Raw genomic sequence first — 23194 nt, forward strand, 5'->3', positions numbered from 1 at the left:
CACCTTGTAGTAGGGACCCCAAAATGGGTCATGACCCAATTTTAATGGGGTTGGTAGGGCTTACGTTAGATTTTCTGGGGACACAGCTGAAGCATGAACCACAACACCCAGGGCTGAAAGCTGAAGACAGAACTTCAGCCATGGGTAGTCAGGAGCAGATAAACCATTAAGCACATTCTGCTGTGGCCCAGGGCACCCAATGAGGGGGTATGCAAAGTGCAGAAGCCTGATCCACAGATCCCATCCTGCACCTCAACCCTTTGCCCCAAGCGAGGTTATATCACTTTATCTTCATTTGCTTCCTATTTCTTATTATATAGGAGGAGGATGAAGAAACAATGAAAAATTGGGGGTGGGGGAGCAGTGGATAAGAGAGAACGTTCCATTTCTTGGCTGTGTCCTAAAAAGGGTCAGGGTGGGAGCAAAAATGAAGCTGTGGACAACACCACACTAACTCTAAATGTGCCACCAGGTATGGGGCTCAAGTTGCAGAACCACCAGCCCCCCAAGCCTGTAGCCTTTGGGCTTTGTTTTCACTCTCCGCTGCTGGGATTGTGCAGTAACTTTTGTTGTCAGAAGATGGGGTTATGATGCAATGAAGCTTGAGAACCCCTGCTCCAGGTTTAAACCTGGTCTCCTGAAGGACATACAGGCATCTGCACCACAGCTCTAAGCCTACTACCCACAGACAGGCTCCCATTATGGAGGGGCCAGTCACCCAGTGCCAGGAAGCAAAGCCTTTGGCTCCCACGTCCGTAGACTGTCACCCCATGGAAAGGGTGGAGAGCCTGCCAATCCCTCCCACCCCAAAGCCTATCACTCATAAGAGGGGAGAACTTTCCAGCCCCTCTCCCCCAGCCTGTCACCCATAGGAAAGGAAGAGGCTAACCTCGAGCTGCTTAGCCCCTGAGTGGAAGGACGCCCACCTCCTTCTGGAGCCTCCCAGGCCGGCACGGAGGAACCAGACCGAGGAACTTCTTGCCTCCACTGCCTCTTCTAAGATGGCGGTAGCTAATTGCCGTCGCACCGCGCTGACGTAAAACATGCGCCTCAACGGGGTGTGGCACCCCGGTGAGTACCTCCTCTCTCCCAAGATGGTGGGGGATGTGACATCATGCTGCGGGTGACGTAATCCAGCTGTGCCGCTGGGAGGGAAGCCATGGCCTTGGCAAATGCCTCTCTTGCCTCTCCCAATATGGCAGCCGCGGGGCGCAAGCGGCACTTGCGAATGACTCTCTTGCCTCTCCCAAGATGTCGTCGAGTGCAGTGTCGCGAGCTCAGTGACGCGCTCTTGTGCCGCCGCGGGAAGAGGGCGGGGGAGCAGCCGAAGCGGCGCAGGCAGCGGCAGCAGCGGGACTGGCCGGGCCCCCGGAGGGGGGGGCTTAAAGGGACCATGTCCCCGGCGCTGCCTCTGCTGCGGAGGCCGGAGCCGGGTAGGAGGCGGCAGGGGCGCCGGTTGCAGGCGGGCCGCTGAGGAGCCCTGCGGGCCCTGCCCCCTGGGCTCCCGGGAGGCGGGGGCGGCGCGTGACCGGGTGAGTGTCCGCAGGGAGCCTGCCCGGCCGGGAGACAAAGCGGAGCCGCCGAAGGGGACTCGGTGCCCGTCCGGCCCTGCGGGGAGGCGGCGCGGAGCCCGGGGAGTGGCCCCGTCCGGGGTGCTGAAACCTGGGCACTGTGGGGCGGGGGCGGGGACCCAGGCGTCCAGGGTGAGGAGTGAGGGGGAAGGGGGTGGCGCTGAGGGCAGGGACCCAGGCGTCCGGGGTGAGGAGTGAGGGGGAAGGGGGTGGCGCTGAGGGCAGGGACCCAGGCGTCCGGGGTGAGGAGTGAGGGGGAAGGGGGTGGCGCTGAGGGCAGGGACCCAGGTGTCCGGGGTGAGGAGTGAGGGGGAAGGGGGTGGCGCTGAGGGCAGGGACCCAGGTGTCCGGGGTGAGGAGTGAGGGGGAAGGGGGTGGCGCTGAGGGCAGGGACCCAGGTGTCCGGGGTGAGGAGTGAGGGGGAAGGGGGTGGCGCTGAGGGCAGGGACCCAGGTGTCCGGGGTGAGGAGTGAGGGGGAAGGGGGTGGCGCTGAGGGCAGGGACCCAGGTGTCCGGGGTGAGGAGTGAGGGGGAAGGGGGTGGCGCTGAGGGCAGGGACCCAGGTGTCCGGGGTGAGGAGTGAGGGGGAAGGGGGTGGCGCTGAGGGCAGGGACCCAGGTGTCCGGGGTGCAAGTGAGTGTAGGTGGGTGTGTGTTGGGGGCAGTGACTCAGGTGTCCCGGTCGGGGAGTGGGGAGAGGTGCTGGGGACAGGGGCCCAGTGTCCTGGGTGTGAAGCAGTATGTGTGTGCACTGGGGGCAGGGACTTAGGTGTCTCAGGCGAGGAGCAGATATGTGTGTGTGTCTGGGGTCAGGGTCCCAGGTGCCCAAGGTGGGGAGCGTGGTGTGTGTGCTGGGGGTGGAGACATCAGTGTCTGCGGTGAGGAGCATGTGAGTACATGTGCACTGAGGGCAGGGACCTAGGTGTCAATGGAGGAGAGCAACGGGAGATGCTGGGGGCTCAGGTGTTCAGGATGGAGAGCAGTGGATGCTGAGTGCAAAGATCCACGGGTCTGTCAAGTGACTTAAGGAGGGATGCTGGGTGTCAAGATGCACAGGGGAAGGGAGATGGTGAGGCAGTGACCAGGTGTTTTGTGAGGGGAGCAAGGAGGGATCTTGGAATCTAGGTGTCTTGGTTGGGGAGGAGAGATGTTTGGGGCAGGGACAGCTGTCTGGTGAGGGGAGCACGAGGGGGTAATTCTAGGGTTGTGTCTCAGGTAGGGAAAGGACATGATGGGTCAGGGACCCTGCTGTTTGGGGAAGGGGGGTTACACAAGGGTACCGGAGGGAATACTATGGGGCTAAGTCCCAGGTACCTGCACATGGAAGGCTGGTGTCAGGGACAGGGTTGTGGGGGGATGATCTAGGGCTGGGAACCCGTTGCTAGGACGATTGGGACCAGGTATCTCTTAGAGGGATAGACAGAATTGAGGGTCAGTAAGTGTCTTGGAGCTGATGGTGCCCAGTAGCTAGGAAAACGATGGTGTTCAAAATGGTGAGGGAGAAGAGCAGCTGGTGCCAGATGTGAGTGCAGGGGGGTGCTGCCATCGTGGAAGGCAGATGGCTGGAAAATAGGCAGGGTGGGTGAGGGCCAGACTTCTGGGACAAGAATGGTAGAGGGTAGTAGGCTGGTGCCACTTCAGGAAGGGAAATGAGAAGGAAGCTGATGGAAGCTGTCTTTTACTGAGGAAAGGTGCCTGATGCTCTGATTATGAGCTCTGGGGCAGGGACTCACTGACTTGTTACTTGTCCATAAAGCTCCTTGTTTGGGGTTCCTGGGCATTAACATAATGCCAATTAGGGTGAAAATTATTCTGCCAGGCAGCAAATGCATAGGGTACAACGCTTGGCATAGGGAGAGCTCTGGAATGTGGCAGCTTGATACTAACAGGCCTGGCCCATGCTAGGATTTTCTCCCTAGAGTTTTCTTCCATTGCCACTGCTGGTTGAGCTCCAGCAGAGGATATTGTGCCAGCAGCTGTTGGCATTCTAACCACAGTGTAATCTGGAGCTGTATCAAGTAGGGGCTCCCAGCACTACTCCCATGGATGGAGCACTGCTCTTGGTAGCAAGGGTGAGAATTTAAAAGTAGAAAAAATGCTACTGTAGAGACACAATACACTGCCAAATCTTTTGGTGTTAGGTGTAAAACCAGACAGTAAGACACCAGTAGTGGGAGGAGAGAGGGGGGAACCTGTCTGTTTAGGTTCTCATGCCTGTCATTGTGCTGTCTAATCATCTTACAGTGTTGCAAGCATCCTCCTAACCCATGACTGGTTGGGTTATGTCAAGGGGGCTGATGGAAACTGTAGAGAAGCTATCAGGGATGCTGATGGTTGGCTGTACTTTAAGGATGTCATGCTAGTGGTGGCCCATGGAGGGAAGGTAGCCTGTCTGGGGTTGCTTGGGGCAGGAAGGCAGTGGGCATGCTAATAGGTAAAGCAACATCCTGTGAGGTTCATCAGACCTGTATTATTGTGCTCTGTGTAGTCCTCTCCCCCTCATGAGAACAGGAACCTTCCAAGTAGTTTCTCATGCAGCCTCCAAACTGTCAGTTTTCTGCAAGCCTTGGATTTCTGTACTGAGAGCAAGCCACTGGCTTGGCAGACACTGGTGGGCTGGCAGGGAAGGAGAAGCTGGAGGCTTTGGCAGCAGGTATGAGACAGTTGTAGGTTTTAGTATGGAAAGTCCTGTTGGATTTTGATCCCAGATGTATTTCCTTTTTTCCTCGATAACATGATGCTTGGCAGGGAAGAAGGGTCAGATTCCTGATTCTTCACCCCAGTAACTCTTGGCAGCCATTGCTTATCCCAGTGCCTGGCACTGCATGTGGCATTGACAGTTGGCATGTTGTTAGGATGTTTCTGCTAAGCTGATCAGCAGTGAAATAATTTAACAATGTAGGCATTTAAATAGCGGAATACAGCCCAATATAGGGACTAGGGCAGTTCATCTTCCCTGCCTCGCTCCAGAGCAATTGTGTCAGGCAGTCAGCAGACTCAGGCATTATTTACACTTGGGGTGTGTTTTGGAACCAGAAGAGCTGGAATATACATTTTTATTTGGAGGCTGGGGAGAAACAGAGTGTAATTAGATAGCAACTAAAATATAGCCTCCTGTTGTGCAGAAATGTTATTTCCATGTGACCCTGGGACGCTACTGGTAGTGGGAAGGGAGTGTTGGCATCCTAGGGGAACAGATGCACCTTGGGGGTAGCTTTCATAGGCAATGTTGTTGAAGTTCCTGACTCCTTCTATCTCTGCTTATCCTACTGTAACATGAAATCTTGGGAGAGGAAAACATTCCCTGTCAAATTCTTCAGTAAGTTCACTGTCATAAAAGACCTCTGGAGCCAAATTCCCCAAAGATCCTAGCACCAATGAAGCTCAGATAATCCAAATACCAGCAAAGCCACTTACAGCTCAGTGCTAGATTTGCCAGCTTGCCTAATTTTCATGCTAGGACTGTAAGTAGAAGAGAATACAAGCAGTATAGGAGCAGAAGAGAATATAATGAGTATGGGGGATACATCCCTTTCCAGTTTCAGCTCTGGGAGATGAAAAGGCCCTCTTCCGCTGCTAAATGATGTCATTAGTGTGACTTCTGAGAAAGTTTCATGCCATTCGGGGGCTAGGAGAGAGATCCTGTTGCTCATCTGAGGCTTCTCTGAGGAGGGAAGTCTTATGGGATTCTGTCTAAACTGACTTCAGCCTCTGATGTGTTTTTTGCCATTAAGTGGAGTGGGGAATTACATTGGGAGCTTCCCAAGGTCCCTGAATTCCCATTAGGTTTGCTTCCAGAGCAATTGTTGTTATTGTCCTCTCACTCCTCATTGATTCCACAAGGGTTGCTTTTCATGTAATGTTAAGTAATCCAGCTGATACAAAAGTTAGGGTTCATTGATATCTCTAATTTGGCATGGTTCTGTGCCAACCTCTCTTGTTAAAGGTGATTTTAAGCTGTTTTGTGCTGTCATATCTGTACCAGGAAATGGGGTTCTCAGACTTGTTCCACTCTGGAGTGTGTCTGTGGGTAGAAGTGTGTCTAAGAAATTCATGATCCCCTGGATGATCATACAGCATCTCTTTAGCAACTACAGGAAATCTTTCCTGGAAGAGTGACATCAGAAAAGTGTTTGTGTCTGTTTGTCCTATTGAAAAATAAGTTCAGTATCCTGTCTCCTGCCCCTCTTTGGTCTGCCCTGCTGTTTTTAATCCCCATGCATACTGACCTATTGTCCAGAGGCTACCTCCTTCCTGCTGCTTTCTTCTGGACACTTGCCTTTCCAACTGGCAATTTGGATCTCTTGGTGGCTCCCGTTGGTGACTGGCACTTCAGTCCTGCTGTTGGCACTGGCCTCTTGAAGTAACTCATGTTGCCCCTCATCCTACTTGTAGGCCAAGTCACATGGTAGAGCAGGAGTCTGCAACCCTTGTCTCAGGTGCTAAGAGTGGCACGCAAGCCGATTTTTTTTTCCATTGGCACACGAGCTGGGAACTCAGCCCCGCTGCTTTTTCCCCATGCAGCTGGGAGCTTGCTCAAAGCCATTCCACCTGTAGATTGCCAAAAGACCAGCTAATTATACCGCCATAGGGCCCTCTATCATCTCGAGAGACGGTGGGTAGCAGTGGTGGTGAGGATCTATGGGCAGTGTTTGAGTCTGCAGCTTCTCTCATGGCTTATCTGTCCAATTTTGGATTTGCATGGTCAACTGCAAAAACCGCATGTCAGTCTATTTCCGAAATCTTGAGTCTGAGAGATTTCTTTCTAAGATGTTCTTTTGCATGGCTTGCACATATACTGTTGAAGGATGATATGCCCTGGCATAGCAATCGTTGTCAGGTATTTCGATCTGATAATGTAGATTCCCAGAAGTTTAGATCCATGTTGAATTTTTTCATGGTGTTTTTGCATATATCCTTGAATCTTAGCTTTGGTCTTCCTCTTGTTCTCAACCCATGTGACTGTTCATGGAAGAGGATTTATTTGGGAAGACGTTCATCGCCCATTCTTCTCACCTGACCAAGCCATCATAGTTCTGCTGTTGAGGATCGCTGTGAGGCCGGGTATGCCAGATCTTGAGACGACATCTGCATTTGAAACTTTATCTTGCCAGTTGATATTCATAATTCTGCGGAGGCAGCGAAGATGGAAGTCATTCAGTTTTTTCTGCTGGCTTGAGTAGGTGATCCATGTCTCAATACATATGCCGGGTAGATAGTCAGTACGCATGCCTGCTAATTCTACCAACCATCATCTAAATGGTGAAACTCTGCATATTTATTTATTTATTTATTGAGGCTGTTGTAAGTAGGACTATTAGTGACTTTAAAAAGTATCACTGGCACCTGGACCCTACATAGAGGTCAAAAGATCAAATTTCGACAGTCTGCCTCAGAAAGGTTCTACAGCAGGGGTCAGCAACCTATGTTAGAAAAGCTACAGTTGTGTAACCCTAGTGTAGACAGGCCATACGCTGTTAAGAGACCTTCTTCTGGAACAGGAACACTGATTCTTTAAATGTTAGCTTTATCAATAGGTGTGTCATTCGCTCAGCATCACTGAACTAAGGGTTTTACTGGCATAACTATGTTATAAGAGGTGTGATTCCCTCCCCCCCAACACTCCTAACCAACATAGCTATCCCAATGTATGCTTTAAGTGTAGGTCAGTCTTTGGACATCAGCATGGCCCATTCTTATGGGCATAGGCCCTTAGGGAAGAACCTGGTTGCCTGAAGAAGTAACTGGGTGAACCCTAGCTCCATGTAGCCTGTTGGCCTTCTGGACCAGCAACGTGTGCCCAGTGGACCCCACCATAAACTACAAAATGTGTGGGCAGTGGGGGTGAAGTAATGTTTTCAAACGTGTATAATGTTCCCTCCAATTTTTAACCTTTGTGTGCAGAATAAATTTTGTTATGTGCACCAAAGCATGTGCTGATGTGCACCACCAATAGAAACACAGGCTGCTGGCTCTGTAAGGCTGTGGGCACTCTGCTAATCAGCTGAATGGCACCTGAATCTCTCCCGAGCATCTGTACAAGTGCTCAGCTTACAGGGAAAACTAGATGTGTAAATGTTTAGCTGCAACATTATGCTTGCTAAGGCCTGGTGTGGAAGAGCCTTGTTTGGTTTTGGTTTTTAGACAAGGTGATTGTCCATGATTAGCTGCTTTAGCATTAAAATTCTCCCTGTTCTGCTTTCAAGCTTGCATGCCATGGAAGTGAATGGGTCTGGAAAGAGGTTTTGGTGCTACTATTTGACAAGAGGCATTTTTTTTGCTAGTCTGGGTTAACAGACTAATGTGCATCTACGTACATGGGTTGGGGGGACACTGTCTTTGCAAAGATAAGAAACTTTGTTTTTAATGAAAGCACAATATTTTTCAAAATGCTACAAAAATTGTGTGGTGGCCCCACAATTGTGAGTTCTGCAACTTTTATCAGATTCCTGATTCCTGGTGAGGCAATTGTGAGCTCACAAGGGCTGAGGTGTGTATTTATGATCTTTCACATGTGGATTTTCTGAGGGGCTGGTCAGATACTGAATTTTGAAAAGAGGGGTGGAGCTCTCCATGTCACCTTGCCATCTATCATGATGCAATGTACAAAGAGTGACAAAGTATTTGAGAAGGAAAAGCTACTGATACTCCATGTGAACCAGTTTCTAGAAGGAGTTTTTGATAGGGCCAATTGGGGAGGAATTTAGTTCATGAAGTAAGGACCTGTCTTTCCTAACTAAAGGTCAGTTTCTGTGTTCTCCTGAGACCAAATATGGAAAACTTCAGGATAAACACAGAATTTGTGCAAAGAGATGGGTCAATGAAATTGGTAGGTCATGTCTGAAATTCTTTTGCAACCTTTTCAGGAGTAGCAGTTCACCAGAAAGGAATATGTGAAAGCCTGAAATGGGAAGATTCATTGAGTTCCCAGTTTGGCCAGCCAGGCCCGATTGTCAAAGTAACCCCATTGTTTTTATGTAGCCACTGGGGTTGGGGCTTGCCTATGTCCATGATTTTTGCACTGATAGAGGCACAATAGAGAAGAGATGCTGGTATGAAATGGGGTTTACACTGACTGAGCAGTTGCACTGGTGCAGTTTGTGTGCATGTGAGGGTTGCACCAGCACAGCTCCCTCAGTAGCTACAATCATGGGAAAATCCTGAATGTAGACATATCCTTTGTTTCCGCCTCCTGTCCCAAGAAGCATTTGTTTGGTTCTTTAGAGTTCTTGTGCCAGCTGAGTGGGTGAAACACAGGACAAATTGAGGAATGCAGAAAGGACCTCCATGGTGGCAACCCAGCTAAATTTGTCCCATGGCTCTGTCCTACAGATTGGTCAGTTGATCTGGAGCCATAGCACCAGCCAAAGGCTAGGTTTAAAACCTTAGTTGCAGCAGTATAACTAAAGGTGTGACTTTAAACAGGTGCAGCTGTGTGTGTGTAAGCTGTTTGTTTGTCTCTCTTTAGCTTATGCCAAATAAACCCAAAACTCCCAGCTGTGTGCCTCACCTATCTCTTTTTTATTTAGGTGTGGGGGGGGACAAGTCACATGTCCTCCATTAACTTGTTGAGCTGACTAAATTGATGTCAGTCAATCTTTGCTATTTAAGCACTATTGCTATGAAGTCGCTACTTACAAGTGTGTCTGCCTGTCTTTCGGGGGAAATGCTACTGGAGAACATGGTTGTATTACAAAAGTGAAAATAATTGTCCAAAGTATCCAAAAGCTATGTAAAGCTCAGTTTGTTTCCTGGTAGTAGGTGACAGCTGGCAGTGGTCCTTAGAAGAAACAGTCTGTGATTTTGAGGAAATAAAGGTTGTCTGTCTGGGGAGAAAGGAAGAAGGTCTCATTCCCACTGCTAATTGGAGACAGAACTGGAACATTTCAGAGGGTGCCGTTATCCAGGATTTTCTGAACTTGAAACTATGGTAACTAATCTTTGTTTTCCAAGCAGTTTCAGGACATAAATCAATGCTTCTCTGCCAGATAAATGATTGGTGCACACAGAGTGCTTTTACCCCAAAATCCTGTAGGTTAAGTGTCAAGAACATTTTTAAAATAAAGCCCCTCAGATATAGTTAACCCAAGTCTGAGGTGGAGTTGAGTGGTCAACAGCAGGTTTCCAGTGGCCAGACTTTTTCCTAGCCATTGGGAAATTGGTTGTCAAACTCCTAAACTTGCCAGATCCTCCCAGAACAATACCAAATTGCGCACACTAACTGATCTCCAACACACCAGCAAGCCACTGCTGTTCTCTCCATCCTTTAACTTCTACCTGAAGTGGAGACTGTCTCCCTTCCTGTGCCTCATGCTTGGTAGTCCTTCTGCAGGTCTTTCTCGTCAGCATCCTGAAGGCAGAGAAAGTGATGTGGTGCAATGTGCTTGGCATGGCAGGCTCCACTGCACAATGGCTCACTCTGGGAAGAATCAAATGTACATGGGTAGTGGCTATTAATGCAACCGAGAGTCTATGGGCCTTTGTTCTCCTGTTCAGATTCATGTCCTTGGTTCCTGAGGTATCGTTTAAGACTCCTCTCTTTTTTTATAATGCTGCTCATTCTGCCTACATGCCACACAGGTCAAATAATATACTCTGCCATCACTATTTTATTGTAAGGCACTTGGAAAACCCTCCTGCATGTTCATATGCTCTAGTGCTATCCAGGATTTCTAATTCGGTAATGCTGTATTAGGGATGCCAAATCCTTTGCTCATTTTGTAAGCTAATGACACTGGTGTTCATGACCTGAATGTTCTTCCAGGAGATAATCTGCCATTGGGCTTCTGTAAAAACTAGGCAGCTGCTCTGCTAGGCTGCTTAGGGTCAGGTAATTGTTGACTTGCATGTGAAGTGGCCAGATATCAAATGCAGGTTCAACAGAGAGTTATGCCCTGCCTGTGATCCTGCTGCATAAGCTAGAACTGTAAGCTGTCAGGAATGTTCTTGGTGAGTTCAAACAAAGGTTCAAGGACAAATGAGTGGGAGGGTACCAGCAAAGAGAAATTCTTATGTTGGCCTGCACTCCAGCCAGTGGGAACTGATTTATAGATATTTTTTTTTTTTTTTTTTTTTTTTTTTTTTTAAAAGGCTAGAACGAGCTATGGTGACTATCTGATTTCTTGTATGTGACAGGCCAGAGAACCCCACCTAGTACTTTCTGCATCCAGCCCATGAGTTCTCGTTGACATACAGCGTGTGTATTAGAGACATCTAGTCTTGATTTTTGAGACTTCGTGTGGTGGATTGTCCATGTGAAGTCCTAGATCAGTTATGCCAAAGGTTAATTACCCTTCCTTTTTAAATGCCTTATTTTCAGTCAAACTTTAGTTTTTTGGTCTTTGTCTAATATATTAAAGAGCCCCCTCCTAGCAGAAATCTCTTCCATGGATATCTACAGACTGTGTTCATGCTACCATTTAACCTTCAGTTGGCTACAAAGCAAGTGTCTGAATGAATTCCCTAGATTTGCTGGCCTGTTGGTTGTTTGCAGAACCACTTTCTCAGCATGATGTTTGTATGAGCTCAGGGATTCATGGGCTTTCTGTAGCGTGGTTACCCTTTGACAAGGGGATGTATCTCCCACAAGCCCATTCAAGATCTCATAACCTCTCAATTGCAGCTGTGGAGACCCTATTCTCCACTTCTCTCCTCGGTAGCACTGCTTCGCTCAACAGATGCGCCTGTTCCTGCTGCTCAAGAGTCTTTGCTGCTGACCCCACTCCGAACCACTTTCTGTCTGTGTGTAGAATTGACAGTTATATGTGACCTCTTACTCAAAACATACTGTCCCTTTCCAAGAAGGAAGAAAAACTGTGAGAACTCTCACATATCCTAGTTGTAAACTGAAATTAAAATTACCCCACACATTGTCTTCTAGTAGGGGTGGTTTATGTACATCATGACAACATATTTAATCTTTCCTTTTAGTCAATGCTATTGCAGTTAGTTGTGTGTAAAGTGTTTTGTAACTTAGAAAGGCTGGTTTTATTATGCTTTTCTAGAGTTGACATCACCATGGAGAAAATTTTTAGGGTTACCTGGAATCTGGGTAATGAAACTTTCACATGCTTGGTACAGCCAGTCTCTAGGGAACCTCTTAAGTGGTCAGAATTTGTAAGAGTTCTGGATATGTAACTGTTGCTCCCAGGGTTTTGGAGAGAAGGTGGGTGAGATAATACCTTTTATTGGACTAGCTTCTTTCTTTGATAGTTCTATTTCTGCAAGAAATTCAGACGTTGATCCAACCTCACCCCCCTTTCTGTCTAGAGTTCTGAAGAGACATGTTTGAAATGAGTGCTAGAATTTAGAATGTGAAAAACCTTGCCTCTTGTTGAGGCTCTGTAGCTTTTTGTGGATCTGTGCTTCATTCAGGGTACATGGTACCAAAGCTGCTAACAGGTGCTGGATAGGCGCCTAGTGCATTGTGTGGGGCAGCACATCGGCTCAATTAATCAGCTCCCTAGACAGAGGTTTCCCATTTACTTTGCTTTTCAGAGGCATTGAGTGTTCTCCACTCCAGATAAAATTGATGGGAGCTGCAGGGTCTCTCCATTGAGTGGCTCATGTGAGACAAACCAAACTGGTGGATGTTCTCTATTTATTTAAGCAAAGAAATTAGTTGTAATTCCTGTGTCCTTGTTTGTGGAAACTGGGGTTACAAATGTCTGAAGTGCTGGGGATCCTTGGGTGGAAGGCACTTGAGAAGCACGAGTCACCCTTCTCTCTCTCCTGCATCTTGGATGAATATATAACAAGCACTGTGCTGGTAGCAGACACGAGCACTTCAGTCTTCATATGGCAGCCCAGCATCCAGTTTGAAGGCTGCTTTCTCTCTCTCTTGGGCTGGTGTCTTTTAGAGAGAGAATATGTGATTCCTTGGTGCAGGGTGGGGGATGTATCTTGAGCCACACAGCAGTAACATCTTCTTTGTCATTAGAGAGAGTCCTTCATGTTCATGTCCAGTCATTCTAGGGGAGGGCACTGCACTATGAGATCCTAAGGGCTGGGTGAAGGAATTATTCAGTGCTCCAGTGAGCACAAAGGCTCCCTTGAAAGCCATATATGTCTTTGAAGTACTTTGTACATGCTGTGAATCCCAGTGGGAGGCCAGTGTGGGGGGTTTTGTGAGGTGGTTATCCATGTCCCTGAGGGACTTTTGTGCAGAGTCTGTGGCACTGAAAATGGACAGCTATAGATTTGACTGGCAAGAGCCCATTGGAATCTTAAAACATGTAGAGAAAAGTGTTCAGCAGCTCCTCACTGCCAGCATTTGGGACTTTGTGCTGTGCTGGCACACTATATGGCCAGGTCCTCTGAGAGGGTGACAGAGGCCTAGGCCACTTCGCGTTTAGAGGTCCCAGCCCAGCCTCCGGCCCCCCACTGTATCTGACTTCTCATCTGTAGGGGCATGCCAAAACCAAAAGAATATATGAAAATGAACACTTGAGACATTTATTTGTTAACTCTTAAGTCATTATACCAACAGCATGTACATTAAAATGTAACTTTAATTGCGAGTTTTCACTGCAAGCAAAACTCTCTTCATTGTCGGAATGCTTCTCTAGCTTTGTTGTGTGCAAACTCATTTATAATTGAAGAAAACTCTAATTTACGTGCAGCATCACTGCTAACGTTCAGCATTGCGTGCCCATTCAAATGCTCTTGTCCCAGTGTAGAAAAATGATAGTTCTTTACATGTTTTAACACGCTGAATATGCATTCACCTGAATCGACTGATGCAGGGAGACTGACAAAAATACGTAATGCACTTGTGATATTAGGAAGTACCGTTGACAGGCTGAGACCAAGTATTTCTTAAAGCAGTTCTTTTGGCTTGCAGTCCGATTTTAAAGTTGGTGGAGTGTATACGCTTCAGGAAGATGATCTCGTGAAATGTTGTTGTTTTACCTTTTGCTGAAACTTTTCAGCCCAGAATATAGATCTTCATCACTTAGCTCTCTGAACTCACAAAGGAATCTGAAAAGGGTTCAGATTTGTTTCAGTGACTCAAATCGATGTGTAAGAACAGATTTGATAGTCAATAGAGGAAAAAAAAAAAAAGAAAAGAAAAAATGACTGGATAGTGCCTTTCTGAATCAGATTGAGACGTTGGACTTTGCTTGTTGGAAAACTCCAATGTAACGTCAATACCCTGTGCTACTGATTTAGGCTCAGAAAGGATTGCATCCCATTGGTCACAAATCTTCTGAGTATGTTTAAGAAGACATTCACTGTTATCCCTGTCAACATCAGCATGCATGCTTCAATTACAGGATTAGTTTCATAGAGCATTTTTAGCAGCTTCAGCCACATGTATGACATTCAAATACATTCAAATTTGCATGTGTACTTCTGAATTGACTTACACTCTGTGAGCAAGAGATTCAAGCTGACTTAAAGCCATTCTCACAGACCAAATGCTATGCAACTGCTTTAGTGCCATCAATACGGGCTGACCATTTCGTCGTTGACGTGCCATGAAGGGAAACAGGCAGATGCTGCTTCAGAATTTCCCACTTTCGAGGACTGCTAATGAAGAGGTTCGACAATTACTGGATTGTTGCAAAGCATGTGATTGCTTCCTTGAATGATTCAGCGCAATCAACTCCAATAAGATTTAGTGTGTGGTTGCTACAACTGAAGGAAATACAGTTTGGATTTTGCTCAAGGACTGCTTGTACTCCATTGTGCTTCCCAGGCATATTGGATCCATTGTCATAGTTTTGGCCAATGCAGACTTGCAAATTTAACTTGAAGCATTCCAGAATTTCTAATACCCGAGTGGCAATTTCTTTTCCATTTTTTTCTATCAAATTATCTAATGAAATGAATCTTTCTTCAACTGTAATCTTTGAACATCCTGCAATTTTAACATACCAAACAACCAAGGTCACCTGTTCTTTATGAGAACAGTCTGTAGTTGCATCAATAATAATTGAAAAGTACTTTGAATATTGTCTCTTCAGTAGTTGTTGTTTTTCACAAATGTCCCACACAGCTCAATAAACTCATTTTGTGTTCTGATAGACAAATAATGGACTTGCATGTGGTTTTTTTGCTGTCTCGTGATTCATGAACACACTTAACATGGCCTGATAAAAGTGGGTCATGCTTGCTAAGAAGCTCAAGTGTACCAAGAAAGGCTCCATTTGTAGGGTCACAGGTATATTGACTTTGAACCAAACAAAGCCAATCCCTATTCAGAAAGAAAAAGAATGACAGTCAATATGCACTCAAGGAATTTTTTTCCTAGTTATCAGTTTCTATGTGTGTTTCATGCAGGAGTAAGTTGTGGTTTGTTTGTTTTTGGGTTTTTTTTTATTGTTAAACTGTCAGCTTGTGCTGCTGTACTAGATTTCTGTATAACATAGTTATCTTTATGCAGCACTGAAGTTTCATAAATAACAAGCAGTTCTGTAGCACCTTAAAGACTCACAAATTTATTAGGTAATGAGCTTTGGTGGGTAAGACCCACTTCAGATTATTGAAGTAGGCAGTTAGTATCCAGGGTTTATATGCGGGGGCGGGGAGAGGAGGAAGTAGGAAAAATGTGGGTTAGAACTAGTAGGTGAAGCAAATTAAGTTAAGTAGGATGTGGGCCATGCCTGCGAATGTCAAAGGTGGGGAAATTGCCCTTGTAATTGCATAAAATAATTGAGATCTCTGTTAAGACCTAACTTAAATGTGTCAAATTTGCAAATGAATTCCACTTCCTATAATCTTGTGGTAAAATCCTTTTTGAAAGAATGTCTGTCTTCTTTTTAAATCCATTATTGAATGCCCAGAGGGACTAAAGTGTTCCCCTAAAGGTTTATGTGTATTCCAGTTCCTGATGTCAGATTTATGTCCATTCATCCTTTGATGCTGAGACTGACCAGTTTGTCCAGTGTACATGGCAGAGGGGCATTGATGGCATATATCACATTAGTGGATGTGCAGGTGCATGAGCCCCGATGGCGTGGCTGATATAGTTAGATCCAGTGATGGTGTTGCTAGTATAGATATGTGGACAGAATTGGCAATGGGGTTTGTTGCAGGAATAGATTCCTGGGTTAGTGTTTTTATGTGGTATGGCTAGTATTTCTTGAGGTTGGGCCACTGTATGTTGGAAAGAACAGGCTTGTGACCCAAGAACTGTGAGTGAGGGATCATGCTCCAGTATATGCTGCAGGTTGTCAATGATGCACTAGAGGGGTTTAAGATGGGGGCTATAGGTGATGTTTTGTTTTCTGTGTTGGGCCTATTTTGAAGTGGGTGACTTCTGGGTACTTGTCTGTGTCTATCAATCTGTTTCTTTACCAAGCATTTGTAAAACTTAATTACTCACCTTGGGAAGTAAAGATCTTGTATATTTTTCCTCTGTCAGAGGGATTGGAGCAGATGTGATTGTATCTTAGAGCTTGGCTGTGGAAAATGGATTGTGTGATGCGTCTTGCATGGAAGCAGGAGGTATGTAGGCAAGAACAGTGGTCTGGTATAGGGTGGTATTAATGTGATCTTTGTTGATTTGTACTGTAGTGTCCAGGAAAGGTATCTCTTGTGTGGAATGGTCCAGGCTGAGTTTGATGGTGGGGTGGAAATTGTTCAAACCCTTGTGCAAGTAGTTGGTCTTTCAACTTGCTCCAACTGGATGGATCAGACAGTACTGATGCATTTGAAGTATTACTGTTAAAAATGAAACCGTATACACAGTACAGAGCCTGATTTTTCCATGCTCCAGTAGAGCCAGTCTCTCGTGTAGATCTCTCCATTTGGAAGAGGTTTTTTGTCAGCAGGTGAATGGGGAAAAGCCTGATATATAATGTAATTTTTTTTTCCCCCAGCTTGGAATCTGATTTTTCTTGGAATCTGAAAACGACTAGCTTTGAGAAATGACTGCATTTGACAAAGTTTTTTTTCTTATCAAGAAGTCCAGTATCAGGTTCTGATGCCAGTGTTGTTACAATGTGTCCTGTGCTAGTCATAAGTTCTTGCTCTTGCTGCTCAGCATCTCCAGTGGCCTCATTTTCTGCCTGCACAACCTCTAAGTTGAGTGTAGATCCTGCATCTATCACTGCCATTGGCATTTCTGTTTCTTACTTAATGACCTCCTCATTTTGAGGCAGTGGCATTGAAATGTCATTTGTGGGTACAAAGTTTTCATCATCAGAGCTGGAAGCAACACCATCCACAACGTCGCCATCTAGTGGCTGAGGTGTCTTTTCTATAAGAAATGAGGTTATTGTCTTTAAATTTTTAACTGCTGCTTTACTCTGTTGCTTTTGCCATCTCTTACTTGCACCACTTTCAAATCCTTCATTTCATTTTATAAGGGGGTTCTTTTAAAACACAGTAACACGCAATCTTTCTCTTTGCAGTCACTCAGCAACAAGTAGGATGTCTTCATGTCATCCTCCTGTTTGCCAGTCTGTTGATGGCTGAGCAGCCCAATTCTGGAGCTGCGGGTCTTATCACAGAACAGGCAAGTGTTGGTAGCTGTTGGAAGGGCATGGAGAAGTTTTTGACAAGTATCGGAGAGGTAGCCATGTTAGTCTATATCTTCAGAAACAACAAAAAGTCCTGTGGCACTTTATAGAATAACAGATATTTTGGAGCATAAGCTTTCGTGGGCAAAGACCCGCTTCATCTCATGCATCTGATGGAGAAGTTTTCGACACTCTTTCCTTCTTCCCCACCCCTCCTCGTCCACGCTGCGGTGGGACCTTTGAAGTTTTGCCGCTCTCTCACAGATTACTGCTCGCCACTGGAGACTGGCCTGGGCAAGTTTCTCCCAAGCATCGACACCAATGTTATACTTTTCCATGTGTGCTTTCAGCATGTCCTTATATTGCTTCCGTGGCTCCATGACTGTCACTGGCTGGGCTCCTGCTGAAATGCCCTTAGTGTTCTAATACCTTGTTCCTTGGGTGCTGGGGTGAGTGTGTGTGTTTGCAAGAGAAAGAGAGAGCACATGCACCAAGGCTTGAAAGGGCAAGAAGAGCTAAGACGTAATTAAATGCAAAGCGTATCTGTTGTGCAGTGTCCCCTCCTCCCCAGCACTGGGGAGAGAGCGTTCCTCGGTGTGAGTCCTCTCCAGAAAGCTGTAAAAGACACAAGCATGAAGATCAGACTGTATTACTGACCTGCTAGCATGTGGCCAGTTGGTGCTTTTTTTTTTTAAATCCTCTCCTCCTGTAGATTGGCTGGCCCAATAGTATGGGAGGGATATAGAATTGTAGCGAATCGAGCAAGAGACCATCTGTGGCTATTCAATTGATACTTGATTTCCTCAACTCCCCTCATTCATACTTGCCAGGACTGTTCTCTGCATCATTACAACAGAAGCTTGGTCTCTGCAAAGAGCCAGGAAACTCCATCTCCTTCCACCTGCTCTACAGCTCCATTGCTTTTATGGTTGAGAACTTTTTTATGTAACTGGCTCCAGGCCATGGTTCCTCGTATAATAGCCTCTTAGGAGACAGTGAATAATTCCTTCCATTCGTTTCCATTGGTACCTCAAATGTATTTATAGACTCATGTCTATCCTAAGGCCTTCTTTCCTTGTCTGCATAAATCTAGTTCCCTTGTTCCATTTTCTTGTGGACTTGTCTACACTAGCTCCCTACTTCGAAGGGAACATTGTAAGTAGGGTGTTGGGAGTTCATTAATGAAGTTCTGTGGTGCATATGCAGCACTTCATTAAGCAAATCTGTTTTTCCCCCCCCCCCCCCCCTGCCGCCCGCGGCAACTTTGAAGTGTTAAACTTCAAAGTGCTGGTTCGCGTCGACTGGTAGGCTTGGGCTCAATAATCATCTGTCTACGCTCTGATCATCAAGGTGGTAAGCCACCCAAAGACCCTTTACTGCTGGTCCTTGCCCCAAGAGCAAGTGATACTAAAATTACTTTCTTGTACGTGTAGCTGACCGGGAAGGTGAATCTCATTGGGACAGATGCAAACCTAGGGCAGCAGCCTGTAGGCACAGCTACCATGCATTGAATTAGCCATAAATTGAAGGAAAGATCTAGACGCTCCCTCTGATTCATCAGGACAGAATAATGCTCATGGGAACTGGAGGACATGAGCATTCTCTGTTGCTGGCCCGTAACTGGAGAATTTCCCTTCCATGAGAAATTAGAACAGTCCTAAATTTCACCACCTTCGGGCAAAATCTTGTCTTCATTTGCTTCCCTGCAATAAAGCCCACCTCCCACGAAGAATAGCTAGCTCTGCATTTTCTCTATCTCCTCTGCATCCCCCAAAATCCCTCAGTGGGCAAAGGTTGAGGGGAAACACCCAAACTTGTGTGTAGGCTGTCTGGGGCTTCTGAGGCACATTTATACTGTGAGTATACCTCCCTGAAGAGATAGGAATGGGCCATGAAAACTCTTTTAGCCTCTAGCTGGCTGGCTCAAATCTGCTCGAAGTGATTGGTAACTGAAATATATTTTCCCTTGGATTATATGATGTGAGTGGCTGGCTTCAGTCCAGATCCTGCTTATGCAGGTGCCGAATTCATTTTGCAGAGCTGCTCTCTGCTTGCCCTTGTTGGTAGCCTCAACAAGTTGCCATCTAGCAAACCTCTGACCTCCTACTGACTTACCTTTAGAGGTATCCTGGCACTTTTTCTGCTGTACCTGCTAGGGTAGAAATAGCATGTATTGCAGGTGTTAGTAGTCTCTGCTGTAAAGGGTGGTCATGTAGGCCATGAAAACACCTGAAGATGTCTGAGGGTAGATAGGTGTAACTACCTGGAATATTGAAGTTTTGTGCTTTACCTTTTTAGGAGAGTTTAAATGTGTTGGGACAACACTGAGCATTTGCAGTCTCTGAGTTTCTTTGTTAGAGGATAACAGTGAGCTCTGTAGTTACAGGAAGTGGTGGTGCAAATGAAGAGCAACAATGCATGTTTTCTTTCTGCAATGTTAGCATGTGAATGGGGGGAGACAATGTGTGGTAGGGACCAGTGGAACAAACCTGCCCGTCTGCTGAACAGCTCACAGTAAACACTGTCCATGTGCTGGCATGTCACTATGGTTTATACATCACCAGTAGGTAGCTGCAGATACCGTGTATCTTTCCTCTTTGACTCCTCTAGCAAAGAGAGGACTGAGATATAAGCAGGATGCACTGTTTCAAAGCCACTGATATCAGGCAATTTCCCAGTCGCTATATTGGCAATCAAGAGGCTTCTGTCACCCCTCTTGCCCTGAACTGCCTTTTTCCCTTGTATAACCTCATTAGTCTCTCTTGTCCTTGTAATATGCTAACCATGTGGCCAGGAAGTAATGCAGAATCTGCCCTAGAGGGGCATGTGGTGCTTTGGGCCACTCATGTGCTGCACTGTTCTGCCTCACCTTGCAATGCTTCTAGGCTCAACAAGCTCTTGGGAGAGAAGCATCAATATGCCAGTGTAGCGCTTGAGAGCTCTGCGCTACTGGAGGTGCCAAGTTCACAGATGGAAATGTAAAACAAAACAAAGGTCCTGACCAATAGCCTCTTGGAATCTGCAAGCACTTAGGGCACAGGCCCAGGTGGCCTGGTTAAAGCCCAGTATGGGATGTAACTGGCTGTGGGTGTTCATTTCATGGCCAAAATAGCTGCTGCTCTCCCCCACCTGAAACCAGTCATGTAGAGATGCTCTAAAGGTGTTGTGCTGAAAGGCACAGTAAGATTCTTTGTTACTATCAGTTGTTACTCCAGGCCATGCTCTTGGGCCGGAAGAGAGCAGGTGTGATCAGGGAGAGCTGGGAAGTGTCTCTGCAAATGAGAAATCCTCATCACTTTTTTTTTTTTTTTTTTTTTAAAGATTTTCGGGCTACAGCTGCCTGTGACTCCTGTGAAGCCCTGATGTTTGTTTTTCCTGAGTGACACAACAGAATTGCCAAGGAATGGAGAAAGCTGTCTCTACTTCTTCATCAGAGCAACAGAGAGCACATCGGTGTGATGGAGGCAAAACTTCGTTAATGACACTGGAGTCAAACAAAGAAGATTTTGCTGCCCTTGAGTGCCCCCAAGGTGAACAGAAAATAACAGCCTTTGTTAAAGATGCAAAAATGCCTCTGGAGAGCGCAGCTCTATCCGGGACATCAATGGAAGCAGGGATTGAGCACAAGGAGGCTGCTTTCTATGCTTCTGACAATGTGGCAGCCATGAGCAGAGATGGGAAAGGGAATTTGGATGCTGATGACATGTGCAGCCATAAGGATCCCACTTTTTTCTTGCCTCTAGCCCGCCAGGAGCCAGACATTGCTTTGGAAGCACACAATGTGGCAGGTAAGTTGCACACCCTGAAGAGATGGGTGGGACTCAAATCCATTGGTTCTTTCTTGGTGAAATAGAAGAGAGAAGCCTATGTTGCTGCAGAGTTTAATCTTCATTAAAAAGTGCACCTGGCATTTGTGGTGGTGATGGAAACTTTCTCAATGGGACAACACAGCAGGAAGTTGTCTGAATCTGCAGACTGCTGAGTGGTAGTACAGCTGCTACTAGTCGGGACCCTGCAGGCTGCAGAGAAACTGGTTAGAATCCATGCCATTCTGCTTTGCTGCCACTATAAGCAATATGAGAGGCAGATATTGGAGGTATATGCAGGAGAGAAGGGAGGTGTCTGGCTTTGGGTGAAGGCAGGAGAGACTTCTAGGAACCAGAGCATGGGATGGCGGGGGAGGCATTCAAATTTATCAAGTATCTGTAGGCCAGAGGTGCCTAGAGAAGAAGAAAAGTCTAGCGACAGACTCCTTTTTCCTCCCCTAGCATCTGACGGCAGGGTGGCTGGCAGGTGGTGGTATCTGAGCATTTCTCCTGACTGAACTGTGCTGAGGAGGGACCCCCTCATCTTTCATTTTGGCCTCTGGCCAGCTGGTGTTTCTTCAAGCTGCCTTGACAGCAGACTCTCTCCTTATTGGCACCAGGAACAGTACACCCAGGTGATGAGAGCTCTGGGCCTTTCACAGCTTTTTTCCTCTTCTCCTCCCCATCTCTCCTGGCTTCACTTTCTCCAAGGTCCAGGAACTCATGGAGTGCCTCATGGAGGTCCTGTTTGTAGCTAAGCTGCGGCTGTGAGTGTAGCACTGGGCTTCCTTCCTAGGTGTCTGGGATCTTTCTGCTGGTGAGGCTGAGAGCTTTGGAGGAGGAAGAGGGAACATGATGATGACACAGATATGTGGAATAGCGCCTGTTGTAGTTTGTTTGAGCCTACTCATTTGTTGAGGCACCCAGAAGAGAATCTAGATGTAACATACTGATTGGTCATGTAGCAAAATGGTAATGATTAGGTTCAGCACCACAGACCGGGAAATAGTCCAGCGGTATAATCATGAGCTGATAGCTCTTGGAGTTTTGTTTGCTGCAGTCAAGACTACCTCCTTGATTCATGAATCTAGACTTGTCAAACCCATTAAATGATGCCAGATGGATGATGAAACCTCTGCAGCACTTGGTAACTTAGTGACCCTGGTAGACGAACCCTCTAAAAATGTTGCTATTTGCTTAGGGAAGTAAACCCTCTGGGTATGTTGCATCTTTAAATGCAATGTCACTGTATGAAGCACATGCTGACAGCCCAGAACTGGGAGACCTAATTAGGTCCTTTGCACATCTGTGGATTACACTTGTTCTCCTTGTACTAGTCCTGAGCTGGAAGTGTAGGCTTCTCTACCAGCAGGAGGAACTAGAAACCCTGGATAATTTGTAGTGATTTCTTCCTTTGCTAAGTGGCATTCATAGGAACAAAATAGTCTGATTCTAGTCTCCTTTTCACTGTGATTAGCTGTATCTCTCAGGAACCTATGGTGTGCCAGTTTATCTTTTTGGGCTTTTGGGGCTCTGTGCAATGCCCTCCTGCATCCAGTTTTGCCTTTCTGATTGAATATATCTATGCTAAGAATAAGGAGAGAAGTTGTCTACCTGGGAAAAGGTGCATAGCTAATCTGGTCTGGATGTGTTTTTATTTAAAAGGCTTCATTCCCCATCTACTGCACCCAGGAATCCTGGCTGGGAAATAGATTTGGGGAAAGAGGCTCTTATTGGTTATCTCCAATAACAGTGGCCTCTCCAGTTGAGGTGGGTGTGTGAACTCGCATGAGTGTATTACTTGGGCATGCTCTTATGTTGCTCTGTATCATTAGGTTATGAATGCGTTCTCTCTGCTTGCTGGCGGGAAACCTGGAAAGCTCGTGCCGAAGTTCATTCCCTTTCTAGAAACAACAGGGAAGGGACCTTTACTCCCATTGCTTTCTGCTATTCTCCTCTGCATTAACCTTTGCTATACAATCCCACAGTAGCCTTCTCCAGTTAGATCTCAAATGCTGTGTTCTAGCCACTTATTTGTTCCTGAAACCTTAAAGTTCCGCCTAAGTTATCTTCTTAATTATCAGTTTCCTTATCTATAGATTGGACCCTTATTACTGTGAAAAATGTCACACTGTTGATTTCTCTAGGAGCGTGTGTGTTGTCTCACTCTCTCTTCCAGAAGAGGAGCCCAACTTCTTCAATGTGCCTCATAATTTAGTGTCAGGTGTCACTGATGACAATGTGAGCAGGATCTTCCTCTGTGAACAGTCACATCTCACATAGGCTATGTCTACACCAGAGAGATCTGTGGACAGAGGTTACTGTTGGAAGATATCTTCCAACAAAACTTC

At 46.4% G+C, this 23194-nt stretch overlaps 1 protein-coding gene across 5 annotated transcripts in view; it reads left to right on the forward strand.

Moving 5' to 3' along the window:
• The first annotated feature begins 1338 nt into the window (after positions 1–1338).
• WIZ (WIZ zinc finger) overlaps positions 1339–23194 on the forward strand; it is a 183620-nt gene continuing 161764 nt past the window's right edge. For 3 of the 5 annotated variants that reach the window (XM_074979610.1, XM_074979613.1, XM_074979612.1), the window contains exons 1-2: positions 1339–1532; positions 20359–20825. In XM_074979610.1, the coding sequence (XP_074835711.1) occupies positions 20441–20825 (385 nt within the window). In that variant the 5' untranslated portion in view covers positions 1339–1532; positions 20359–20440. Of the gene's footprint in view, positions 1533–9443; positions 9501–20358; positions 20826–23194 lie in introns of those variants that run through there. The other 2 variants (XM_074979611.1, XM_074979615.1) reach the window with 2 other exon arrangements.

The sequence above is a fragment of the Carettochelys insculpta genome, chromosome 29, assembly GCF_033958435.1.
Source record: "Carettochelys insculpta isolate YL-2023 chromosome 29, ASM3395843v1, whole genome shotgun sequence".
In the NCBI taxonomy this organism is placed as follows: domain Eukaryota; kingdom Metazoa; phylum Chordata; order Testudines; family Carettochelyidae; genus Carettochelys; species Carettochelys insculpta.